Source organism: Ambystoma mexicanum, chromosome 2p (assembly GCF_040938575.1).
Source record: "Ambystoma mexicanum isolate Mex_15411 chromosome 2p, UKY_AmexF1_1, whole genome shotgun sequence".
Taxonomy (NCBI): domain Eukaryota; kingdom Metazoa; phylum Chordata; class Amphibia; order Caudata; family Ambystomatidae; genus Ambystoma; species Ambystoma mexicanum.
The window spans coordinates 1,173,443,065-1,173,455,995 of NC_090923.1; the positions used below are offsets into that span (position 1 = coordinate 1,173,443,065).

General features: G+C 50.9%; 1 protein-coding gene across 1 annotated transcript in view; it reads right to left on the reverse strand.

Annotated features, from left to right (window-relative positions):
• Positions 1-4,629, reverse strand: part of FGD1 (FYVE, RhoGEF and PH domain containing 1) — a 481,771-nt gene extending 477,142 nt beyond the window's left edge. The window contains exon 1 of the mRNA XM_069645324.1: positions 4,344-4,629. Within this exon, the coding sequence (XP_069501425.1) occupies positions 4,344-4,500 (157 nt within the window). The 5' untranslated portion in view covers positions 4,501-4,629. The remainder of the gene's footprint in view (positions 1-4,343) is intronic.
• Between the last annotated feature and the right edge of the window lie 8,302 nt (positions 4,630-12,931).

Consider the following 12,931-nt stretch of genomic DNA (forward strand, 5'->3'; position numbering starts at 1 on the left):
GAACTTTTTTTGGTAACTGCAAATGTTTAGCTCATTATGCATGAAAGCAAGCTGCAATCATGCCTCAAAACATGACAAGTGTTTGCATTTACCACACAGCCTCTTCTGCGCTGTGCCCAAGTCTGAAATGTTGTGTAGCTCACTGGGCAGGATCTTGATTTGTCCCATACCAAAAACGAGATAACCAGTCTTGGCTTTGTGTCCCACAGCATGTGACATTCTAGTACTTGTAAACATATGTGCATAAACTGTGCACACATACAAAATGAAATGTGCCCACATTGCCAGGACCTACACAACATGGTTTTACAGCTCCGTTTAAGCACATTTCTATAAACCACTAGTGTGAACGGAGTGGCTAAGGGAGAAAAGTAGGCCACATGTTGATTGTATAACTTGCTTGTAAGTTTTCTCGCAGCAGTTACTTTGCTGCAGATCACTGCTGTGCGGCAGGAGAGAAAGCATGTACCTGGATTAATGAGTGCAACCATAGCTTCTGAGAGAGGGGGGCAGGGGGCAATTAAGAGGGTTCATCCGTGGGACCAAGTTCACATATATGTAGATTTCCAGAGAGCGTTGTGGAACCTGTATACATATGTTTGAATTCTGGAAGAAGAGTCCCTTTTGCCTTTTATCCTTACACAATTGACAAAATGAGTACCTATCAACTGTGTGACAGTATAACGGCCTCATTAGAGCCTTGGCGGTATCCCGGTGGTAAATCCGCCGGGATACCGCCAACGCAAATAGCATTATCGCAACTCGGTCCGGCGCGATTAGCACAGGATCCCCAAGTTGCGGTAAGGCTGTTACTCCCCATTTTATTAAGAGTCCATAGGACTGTATGGGGCAATATTGGCACTATTACCACCGGCCAAATAGCGCTGCAGAAATAGTGGCGCAAGTGGGAAAATGTTGAGAGTTTTACCGCCAGCTAACTGTTTCCGCCCAAACTCGGGATTGGGCGGAGCGGTAATAGCATTACTGCTGCAATTTTGCCACTCTGTCAATCTCTGATGAGGCATCTGTTATTTACAAGGCAATGAAGACAGCCTGTAAAAGCTCAAACCCTGCCTGGTACGTGGCTGGAGACGGGGTGGGCGGGGGAGCAGGCAAACGAAAACACTTCCTTACAAATAATGTTCTACCCTTAGCTGATGGTGACCCACGCCCACTGCCCACGTATGATGTCCGGCATGTTTTTAGCAACCCGTGGAGAGATATCAGGGGTAGGATTGCATGATCTCAGCTGGCCGTGGGAGAGAACCTAGTGCTTGGGAGACATGATCTTGGTGGGCAGTGGCGAGATCCCAGATTTGGTAAGAAAGGGCCCCAACAGCTGTTGAGGCGGAGATCCCAGTGTTGCTGTGACATGGTCTACTCTAGTCCGCAGTGAGCCTTTATGGCTGGCCCGGCACCAGGTGCCAGTTTAGAGATCTTAGCATTTTGTCTTTATGGTCTTGCAGGCCTGCAGAGACCATGTCATGCCACGTTCCCAGCAGCCACCTGGGAGGTCTCTGTGTTGGTGTGACATGGTCCCAATGGTGGTAGAGATATACTGGCAGGGTTTAGGAACATGGTCCTGGCAGCCAATGGGTAGAACTTGGGTTTGGGATGACATGCTGTCCTCAGCCAAGAGAGAGATCTGCAGATTGGGTGCATTGACTTGGCAGACACTGGAGACATTTCACGCGTGAGTGACAGGGTCTCCTATGCATTCAGCTGGGAGCTCTGGGGGGCAACCAACAGTGAGATCTCTGTGTTGGGCCGCGTGATCTTAGAATTCTGGTGCCATGGCTTTCGCTGATGAGCCAGGCCCCCATCCAGATGCTGAGATGTGCGCAGCTGCCTTCTGCCTGCAGGCCCCTTCAGGAGGCCCCTGCCAATACAGGGAGATCTCCCGCAGAAGAACAACCACCGCCGGTATTCCCGGCGCAATGGTATAACAGGCAGATTACGAGTTGGGAAATGGCGGTAACACTGCAATTTTCTGCTGGTAACACCGTTAAAAGCAAGGCGGAGATACCTACACCTGAAAGCAGGTGGTAAATGCATACATACTGCAGTCAGGGCGGCTGGGACCCCCGCTGAGGCCAGACAGGAAGTAAAGGAGCTTCCTTGGGGTTCAGAGGTGGTACTAAGCAGCGGTGCTTCATCACATCCCGCTAGCTATGCACTTTGAACGTGGCAGAGCACTTCAACACCCGACTGTACTCGGACCACTGGCTTCAGCATTGTAAAAAGGTAGGCAGCATAGAGACACTTGGGTTTCAAGATTTCTTGCCAGAGAAACTACAGAACCTATACTCAAGCCATAGACTTCCAGGTTCAAGTTAAAATAGACGGAGCTTGTACTTGTACCAGGAGTGACCCTCAAAGATCAAACACCTTGAAAGGCTACTTACTCCTCAAGGGGCACCCACCTCCACACTGAAAGAGAAAGCCGAGACTGTCCCTGAGTAGTCAGTGGACTAGGGATGCCCTCGAAGTGGAAGGGATCAGTGGCATGTCCAGCCTCTTCTGGCTGGGGTGGCCCAAGTGGGACACTGACTTATGCAGGGGTGGCAGGAAGTACGCGCGCACACATAAAAACAATATGCATAACTCACAGGGCAATCAATGGACAAGGAGCAGAATTCCTACAAAAGAAAATAAACAGTCTACAAACCAACAAGACCCCTCTGATCGAGCAACGAAATCCGCCTGGAACTCAAACCATACCTCAAGAAAAAACTTGGAGGCACCTCCTTCTACCACTTAGCCGCAAAAACCTGGGACAACATCCCAAAGGAAATAAGAAACACTGAAGATCACCTAAAATTCAGGAAATCACTAAAACCTGGCTCTACAACACCACAGACTAAACCTGAAAAACGAAACTGGTAAAAAGGATAACTAAACCGAAAAGACACGGACATCCCTGACCGGGGAGAGTAAAGCCCACGGCAGCTGGACGGGTGACATCGGATAGACAGGAACACAGGCGGCACATACGGAGACTGAGTCAACTAACCCAGACAATCCCACCAACTCTTTCGCCCGCACCGTAATTTAATTACCGACAGGTACCACGTTGGTGTGGAATTATCGAGAAATTGACAATCCCCCCACTACCTGAGAGGTTGTCATTAGCAGATGCACTGGCCACTAGAGTCTAAATGGGGGACAAGGGGAGCCATGAGAGAGCATGTTACAGGTGGGGGCCAGAGGAGTAAGGAACCTGTAGCCCAGTCAGACCCAGATCAGGACAGAGCCGCAACAGGGGAGACTATGCAAGCCGAGCGCTTCAATTCAGGATAGAGATGCAAACTAACCAACCCGACTAATAACTTCCCTTTCTGCATACACCTCTCAAACTCCAAACCAGACACAACCAAAACCTACAGCACAACAAACCGCACAATCTTCACTACATTGCAACAACAAAACAAAAACACACATAGCCTTGCACAACAGTACACGACGACTACCGGCCGCAAACACCCCAGGCCCAGCCAACTGACCCACCGGGCTGAGGCCGCCAACAGCACATCACTGCTCTCTTGCATTTTTCCTGCTTCCTCCCACTAACTCAACCCCCCTCTCCCTTTGCAGAGCCGCCAGAGCTCCAAGGGACCACTACGGTGGTGATAGTATGCGGTACAAGTGTCCTTTAACATTAACATTAACATTAACATACATCATTTTTTTTTCTCTCTCTCTCATAATGGGGTGGCCAATCCGTTTCCAAGGGTAGCACGTGCCACCCCAGGCCACGCCACTGGGAGGGGCAAATACACAGCAGGGTCCTGTACTCCTGCGTGACCCCCAGCGCCACCCTTCAGCAGTTTACTCACACACCCCCCCCCCCCTGTCTGAGCGACGTCCAAGGCCTCGTTGCTGTAAGTTCATAGGAGAGGGGAGGAGGAAGCCTGCTTGTGCTTGGTCATGAGAGGCCCCTACAGCGCCCAGTTCATGCATTTCGATATTTACAGTTACACCTCCAATGCGACCTCGAGGCGCTAGGACCAGATGGCGGATTGGAAGTAGGCATTAGAGGGACGTGATAGCCCAGGAGGAACCATGTGGTCATTTCGGATGGCTTGAAGGAGATGGGTCCCGAGATGTGACCTGCTGCCCTCTGGCTGCCTTTACCTGGCAGTGTCCCGCAGCCTTCCCGGGCACCGCCTCGTGCACAGGGATCGCCGGTATCTGACAGACATGGCTCTCTGAGCAGCCCACGGTGCCCATTGCACGTGACACACATTCAGCCCGGTCCTGCCTACTCGGCCAACAACAAACACTTTACATTCTTGGACGATGTAATTAATTGCATGCGCATACGGTTTGCAATGTCCACTTACCGGCTCTATGCGGCGGAGGGGTGGCAGGAATCCCCCCTGCGAGGTGGTAGGAGAAGCGCATGGGCTTGTACTGGCGGGCATATGGGGGGTCTTGCTCCGTGGGACTGCCCGGGGGGCAGTTTATCAGTGTGGCACTCCTCGGCCTGTTCACCTGCATGCTGGGAGCGTCTTCTGTGTGCCGGGCAACGAACCACACACCACGGGACACCAAGAATCAAACCATGTGTAGCTCCAGGTCACCCGAAGCCGCCCCTGTTGGCTGGAAAGCCCCCCCAGTCTTTAAACTGAAGGGGCTTGTCTGGGACGGCGTACGCACCAAACTGGGGGCCGAAATCTCCATGGAACTGGGATAGTGATGGGACGGCCAGGTCAAAGGTCGCACCTGCAGGTCCAAAAGGATGCTGGTTTCCAAGGTGGAAGAGCAGGAACCCGAGTCCCCAGGACCGCCTTGGAATCCAGAGAAAGCGCCTGAAGAACGGGTCCCTGTGCGGGAGCGCTATAGCCACGCGAAGCCCCGAGGAGTCCTCGTGTTCATCTTATGCTGGTTGTGTCTCCGTCAAAAAACATTGGCGGGGTGTTGTGCAATCGATGGGTGCGTGGTATTGCAGCTCCTGGAAGGGAAGCAGTAAACAACAAATCCAAAATAAAGATGCTGGGGTCGTGAGAACACCAGGGTCTTCCGGGCTAGCGCCTCGAAGACCAGACCAGTTCAGCGAAGGAAACCCAGCCAATCGTTCCAAGGAGCGGCGCTGGAAGCCGGCTCCCTCCTGTCGGCAGAGAAGAGTCAGCTGTCGGCGCAGTCAGCTCCTGCGACCAGCGCAGGGTTGTCCCCAGATCAGCTCGGATGGATCCCCTGGTGTCAGCCGCCCGCGGCCCGCAGGAGATCGGCCCGGGTCTTCTGGTCTTCTCGCCCAGGCCCTCCCCGCGGCCGGGGGAGTAGGGGCGCTACGTGCCCCCCTCTTCGTCCACGACCTCGCCGCAGGGACGCATCGCCTGGAAGCAGCCGGGTAGACTACCCCGGGCTAAGGAGAGGACCCCGAGGTCTGCGGGGGTCAGTGTGCAGAAACCCCCCCTCCCCCCGCACGTTCTCTCGCCGTGTCCCAGGGGAGGGCCGGTTTCCGCGAATCCAGAGCGGAAAATAAAAACAGCCCCAAAAATAGACGTTTCACAAATCCTAAAAGGGGGAGCGTCCTTCAACCCCCCTGGTCCATCCTGCGTTCCTCGGTCTGCGGCGTGTCCCCTTTTTCGAAAATAAATAGGTTTAACGACTTCCAAAATAGTTGAGAAAGACCTCAGAGAACAAAGGCTGCTTTGCGCGAGCTCAGGCAGCGTGTCCCACACCAAGGTCCGACTTTCTTCCTTTCTTCTTTTCCAACCCTTTTTTAATAGTTATTTGAAGTTATTTTCCTCTCTTTGCCACTGTGTGTGTGTGTGTGTGTAACCGGACTCCCCCCCTCCTCCTCCGCCCACTTCTGACTTGACGTCAGCTGTGTCTGCCCCCAACCACCAGCTCCGTCCACATGGACTGTGTGTGTGTCTCTACATGGATTTCATTTCAATTCAGGCTCGGGCTGGACTATAGGGCAACAGGGCAATGCCCGAAGTGCCAGCCATGATTCTAGCATGGGCCAGTTTTTCTTTTTTATAGAATGGACCATTTTATTAGCCAGAGTGTACCAATTGCACTCGTTTTAACCAATGCGACTCAGCAAATGTGTTTTCAAATGCATTCTATGCAGCATATTTGATCAAAAGCACCCCCTTGCATAGTAAGTACTCAGTGTGGTCTGGATAGTAATGCATTGTAATGTGTGATCCACTTTTTATTGGTGCCTGAACCGATTTTATGCCCCAGCCCGACACTGTTTCAATCATTGCATACTTTTTTATGATATGATATGATAGTTTATTTATATAGCGCCTATACACAATGTGTTTCAAAGCGCTTCAAGGCAAGGGAGCGAACAAGGGAAAATACAATGACATTCTTACAGGCCATGAACAGTAAGGATGTGAAATAACTATCATACTCGGCCTGACAACATTTCAGATAGTGCAAGCGCTAAGACAGAGATAAGGAAGGGAGGGGGAGAGTGGGAAGGAAATGGAAACAGACAGGCGACTACAGTACTAGGCCTGACAACATTTCTGGTAGAGCAGGAGCAAACAAAAGGGGAGAGAGAGGGGGGCAGAAAGGGAGGGGAGGAACAAAAGAAGCGACTATCATACTAGGCCTGACGACATTTCAGATAGTGCTGGAGGGGGGGTGGGGAGGAAAAAACAGTAATGGGAGGGTGGAGGAAACAGACGAGGTTGCTATCACATTAGGTCCAGGGACAATTCTGATAGTGTAAGTGCATAGAAGAAAGTAAGGGGAGGAGATAGGAAAAGGGAGAAAGGGAGAGCAGGAGAGAACAGAGAGTAAGCAGTCCAAAAGTGTGGAGAAGCAAGAGGGGAGAGCAAATACAATTGCAGAAGTCAGTTGTAACACAATGTTGCAAGCCAGGATACAAGAGGAAGATGGGAGTAAAAGATGCAAAGGAAGTCCAGCATGAGAGTTGAGAAAGGGTGACGCACCGTGAATGAATCAAGTCCATAAAAGTCAAATCCATCATTGGCCACAAGATGCATGTATCCAAATGCAGGACCACAAGCTGCAGAATGCACCAATGGTGAGTTCGGCCATGGGTGAGCTCTTCGCACATTCCGTGTTGTACCGCAAGCTCCTCGCCAACCCCCTCACAGTGGCTGTGCCTGTTTGTTTATTTGTTTATTTTATTTGTATAGCGCTCCAAACCCGGAGGTAGAAGGGCGCTTAAGAAGACGGTTACATAAATGTGAAGTATCTTTGTGTTGCATACTTCGTACATCCATACATACATATAATATATAAAGGAATACAATTTACAGTCATATGTTAAAAGGTAATATACAATTAGCAAGAACACAGTTGTAATATACAATCATATACAGTGCATGCGCCAGATTGCCGAGCAAGGGCAGTAAGGTCAGGTCTCAATAGGCTACTCTTTGTTCAGGAGCCAGCTGATGGCCTGCTTCCTGAAGATCTGGAAGGACTCGATAGTTTTGATGTTGAGAGGTAAGGTGTTCCAGAGTTGGGAGGCAAGTACTGTAAAACTGGCCCGTCCAGCTCTTTTTAAGTGGAATCTGGGCACGGTCAAGCATAAAGTGTTGGAGGATCTGGTGGTTCTGTTGGTAGGTTTCATGGTGAATTTGTTAGCTAGATAAGGAGGTGCTAGGTGGTTAAGGGACCTGTACGTGAGGCAGATTTAAGATCGATTTTCTGGCGTATGGAGAGCCATTTGCAGGCTTTCCCGGTAGTGGAGATATGCTCTCGTCTAGGAATGTTGAGGGCTACGTGCAGAGCGTTATTTTGCAGTACCTGTAGTTTGCTGATTACGGATTGGTTAGCACCTAGGTACAGGCTGTTGCAGTAGTCCAGTTTAGATTGTATGAGGGCTCTTGTGAGAGTGAGGCAGCTATTGGGAGATAGGAAGGGGCTGCTGGCCCTAATGAGCTTGCCAGTATAGGCAGAGGCTGAGGCGATCATATTGGTGTGTTTGGAGAGGTTGGTGTTGCCATCCAGGTAGAAGCTGAGGGTTTTCACATTTTTGGCAATAGGGATGGAGTGACCATCTATTGTGATGTTATTGTAGCTGGGGCTGAGTTTAGCTAGGGTGTTGGGGGAGCCGACGATAAGGAGTTCTGTCTTCTCATCATTCAAACAGAGGCCATGAGAGGCCATCCATGGCTGAATGATGGAGAATATTTCATTGATCCGGGAGACATCGGCATGGTAGTTGCCTGAGATGGTGAGGAGTATATGGGTGTCATCTGCTTAATTGGTGTAGGTGACACCCAGACGGTCCAGTTGGTCAAATAGGGGCTTTGTAAATATATTGTACAAAGTGGGGGATACACAGGATCCCTGAGGGACCCCGCATGATATGGGAATGGGGTCTGCTGCATCTGTTGTGGAGAAAACCCGCATGGTTCTATTTGCCAGGAAGGATTGTATCTATATGATGGCTGAGGGGGAGAAGTGGGCTGCGGTGGGTAGGTGACTACAAAGGATTTTGTGGCTGACCGGGTCAAAGGCTGCTGAGAGGTCTAGGAGGAGTAGAATTGTGGCGTTGCCTTTGTCTTTAATTTCATCAATCTGGCTTTTGAGATCGACAAGGGCAGTTTCTGTTCCGTGTTGAGGTCTGAAGCCAGATTGACGTATTTCTATTAGTTGGTTGGATTCCAGGTATTCCTGAATTTGGGTGTAGGCGACTCTGTCCAGGATTTTTAGTAGGAAAGGGACTGTGGTGATGGGTCTGTAATTAGTGGGTATGGCTGGGTCTAGGATTGTTTTTTCAGAAGTGGGAGAACCCATGATTGTTTTAGGTTGCTGGGGACTGAGTTGTTGGTGAAGGATAGGTTAATGAGTTTGGTGATGAAGGGGGAGAGTTCTCTGGCTGCGTTATTATGATCTTGGCGGGACAGCTATCTCCTTTGCAGTTTGAAGGTTTTAAGGAGGTGATGATTTTTGTACTTCAAGTGTGGTAACTTTTTTAAATGTGAAGCCCGAACTGGTGTTGTTAGGCGTGGGTGGGCTAAGGTTGGTGACCTTGTTATTGGAGAGTTGGCGTTTGTTCTCAATTTTGGTTTGGAGTCCTGAGATTTTGTTGTTGAGGGCGTTTTGGATGCTGGTGCACCAGGATTTGTCTTTCAAGCAGGTGTCTGGAGGTGAGATAGGGTTTTCTAGCTCTTTCAGAATTTTGAATAATTCTTTGGTGGAGGATCCTGCCTGAGGAATCCTTGTGTTGTATGCATCTTTTTTGGTGCAAATTATCTCACTTTTGTAAAGCGAGGATAAGTTTGTGAGGTTGGACTTGTTTTCCACGGAAGGGTTAGTCTTCCATGCGAGTTGTGCTTTGGCTTTCTTTTTTCTGAGTACTTTGAGTTCCGGGGTGTACCATGAGTTCAGGTGAGCTTTAGGTTTGTCTTTACGTAGTTTCAGGGGGGCAACAGTGTCCATTGCCTTAGCCATGGAGTCGTTGAAGGTGTCAATCAGCAGGTTTAAATCAGCGTTGGCTGGGAGAGCGTTGAGGGAGGGTAGGACCAGGGGTAGTAGGGCTTCAGCGGTAATGTTGCATTTGTTCCTGGTGGGACAAGCTGGTGCCGGGGGGGGGTATTTATTGGGTAGTACCTGATTGATGTTGATCTCAAGAGGAATCATGTGATGATCAGTGCATGGCAGAGGTTGAGGGTCCTTTCAGGTTGTGTTGCAATTGAACGTTGCTACCAAGTCAAGGGTTCTGCCCTTTTGGTGGGTGGGGAGTACATTGAGTTGTGTGAAATCATGTTCTGTTAGGACATTAGCTAGGGAAGCAGCGTGTACATCGTTGGGGTCTTGTGTCCAAGTTCCTCACACTATTTGCATTCTGCACGGCCTCCAGTTGGCTAGGTAGGTCTTCCGCGCTCTTCACATTGTGAATATGCCAAGCTCCTCACTTTGCCCGGCCTTATCACAGAGCTCTTCACTTTGCCCAGGCCTTGTCCCGAAGCTCCTCAAGTTGTCCATCTCCTTGTGCTACAAGTATCCCATATTCTTTGTGTCCCATCATAGGCGAAGAGTACATGGGGACAGAGGGCCGTCAGTCAACCGCGTACTCTTTGAACCACGGGGGTAGGAGTGTCATTTTGCCCCCTCCTCCCCCATTGTTGCGAACTTTTAAATCGCTCAGTGCAACAGGACTTTTGGCTCCTCTCCTGCTAGGCAGAGGCACAGTGAAGTGTTAGCATTCATCTTGCAAAATTAACAGTTGTCCATGATTTAATCGAATCAGAAATGTCTGAGGGGAAAAAAACAAAAGTCATTAGAATGAAAATGACTTTCAGCGATTTCTCCCCCTGACATTTCTGGTAGCCCGCACCCCCACCCTCACCCCTTTACTTATCTTTTAGCGGCACACAACGCCTCTATCCCTGTGCGATGGTGGTTCCCTCCACTTACATGCTTGGGTCCTTTTTGGGAGTTTTTTTTACGGAGCAGGGGACACCTCCACAACCCCGATGCAATTGTAGTGAAAAAGATTGTGGGGCACACCTTCGCAACCCCACTCCCGATTGTTCACTATAATGGCACCGAAATGGGATATTTATTCGAAATGTTTGGCTGTTTGGAATTTTCAGGCTGCCAACATTCAAACAAATATCCCATTCGCGTTTTTTCTGTCTTTTTTCCTATGGATTCCAAAATTAACACGTGCTGCTCACTTCGATGTGGGAAGGTCATCTCATGAATGGACCAGGTGAGCATTAATTGCGGGTTGGAGGGGGAATGAGAGGGGTGGACAGCGGGCACAGAAGAAGTAGGGAAAGGTGAAGACCCAAAAGCAGAATGCAGAGAAACGACAGCTCAGCAGAGTAGGCGATTGTTTCGGAAATGTTATATTTTTTTTCTCCAGTTCTTGCTGCAAAATATGCTCTAAAATGGGTTATTTCGACCTGGGGATGGGTACGTGTCCCTCTCTTTGCTCAGTGTGGGAATTTCTGCCCCCGAGTGAAAATCAAGTTGGCACCCCATGGTCCTCACTAAATCTGCCCAAGTGCCAGTTTGCCTCATACTAAATGCCCACGCTCTGCAAGTTCTACTGTCTAGGTTTGTTTCGTGCTAAAGGCTCCTCATACTGTCTAATCATGTCCCCTAAACACTTGGCACTGTCTCTCAGGGGTGCAACTGGACTGCAATTACAGGTGAGTCGGGGGGGGGGGGTAACCCTTCAAATGTTGGGATTTGGGCAAACTTACTTGTGCCTCCCACACTGTTTGGCCGTGTGCCTCCGCCTCCCACAATGGTTGACACGGGGTTGTGCATCAGCATCCCACACTGTTTGGTTGTGTGCCCCAACACTGTTTGGCTGTGTGCCCTAAACCTTCCACACTGTTTGGCCATGTGCCGTAAGCCTCTCACATTATATGTCTATTTGGCCATGTGTACTGACACTATTTGGCCATGTGCCTTAGCCTCCTACACTGTTTGGCGATTTGTCCCAAGTGTCCCACACTGTTTGGCCGTGTACCTCAAGCATTGTTTTCTGTTTGGCCATTTTTTTTAAGCCTCCTTTACTATCTGTCCGTGTATACCACAGCCTCCCACACTGGCTGGCCATGAGCCTCAGCCTCCCACACTGTTTGGCAATGTGCCCAACCTCCCATACTGTCTGGCTGTGTATACTGTAGAAACGAGGATACTTGGGGTAAATTGACAAACCTGTTTATTGACCAGCCAGAACAGCGAAGTCCCTGCTCCCTCAGAGTCCCAGCAACTGCTCTTTTTCAAACACTACCATAGAACATAGAATGTAAACATGGAGTGTGGAATTCCACGGGGTGGCATTCCACACTATACTTAAGCTACTTACAACATATACCCCATCCTCCCACACTGGCTGGCCATGTGCCCCAGCCCCCCACACCTGCTGGCCATGTGCCCACACATCCCACACTGTCTGGCCGTGTATACCCCAGCCTCCCACACTGGCTGGCAACGTGCCCACACCTCCCACACTGGCTGGCCATGTGTCCCAGCCTCCCACACCTGCTGGTCATGTGCCCAAGCCTCCCACACTGTCTAGCCGTGTATACCCCAGCCTGCCACACTGTTTGGCCATGTACCCATGCCTCCCACACAGTGGCTGTGTATACCCCATCCTCTCACGCTGGCTGACCATGTACTCCAGCCTCCCACATCTGCTGGCCATGTGCCCAAGCCTCCCACACTGTCTGGCCGTGTATACTCCATCCTCCCACACTGTCTAGCCGTGTATACCCCAGCCTCCCACACTGTTTGGCCATGTGCCCAAGCCTCCCACACTGTCTGGCTGTGTATACCCCATCCTCCCACACTGTCTAGCCGTGTATACCCCAGCCTCCCACACTGTTTGGCCATGTGCCCTAGCCTCCCACACTGTCTGGCCGTGTATACCCCATCCTCCCACACTGTCTAGCCGTGTATACCCCAGCCTCCCACAATGGCTGGCAATGTGCCCACACCTCCCACACTAACTGGCCATGTGTCCCACCCTCCCACACCTGCTGTTCATGTGCCCAAGCCTCCCACACTGTCTGGCCGTGTATACCCCAGCCTCCCACACTGGCAGGCCATGTGCCCAAGCCTCCCACACTGTCTGGCCGTGTACACCCCAGCCTCCCACACTGTTTGGCCATGTGCCCAAGCCTCTCACACTGTCTGGCCATGTATACCCCAGCCTCCCACACTGTTTGGCCATGTGCCCAAGCCTCCCACACTGTCTAGCCGTGTATACCCCAGCCTCCCACAGTGGCTGGCAACATACCCACACTTCCCACACTAGCTGGCCATGTGCCCCAGCCTCCCACACCTGCTGGTCATGTGCCCAAGCCTCCCACACTGTCTGGCCGTGTATATCCCAGCCTCCCACACTGGCAGGCCATGTGCCCAAGCCTCCCACACTGTCTGGCCGTGTATACCCCAGCCTCCCACACTGTTTGGCCACGTGCCCAAGCCTACCACACGGTCTGGCCATGTATACCCCATC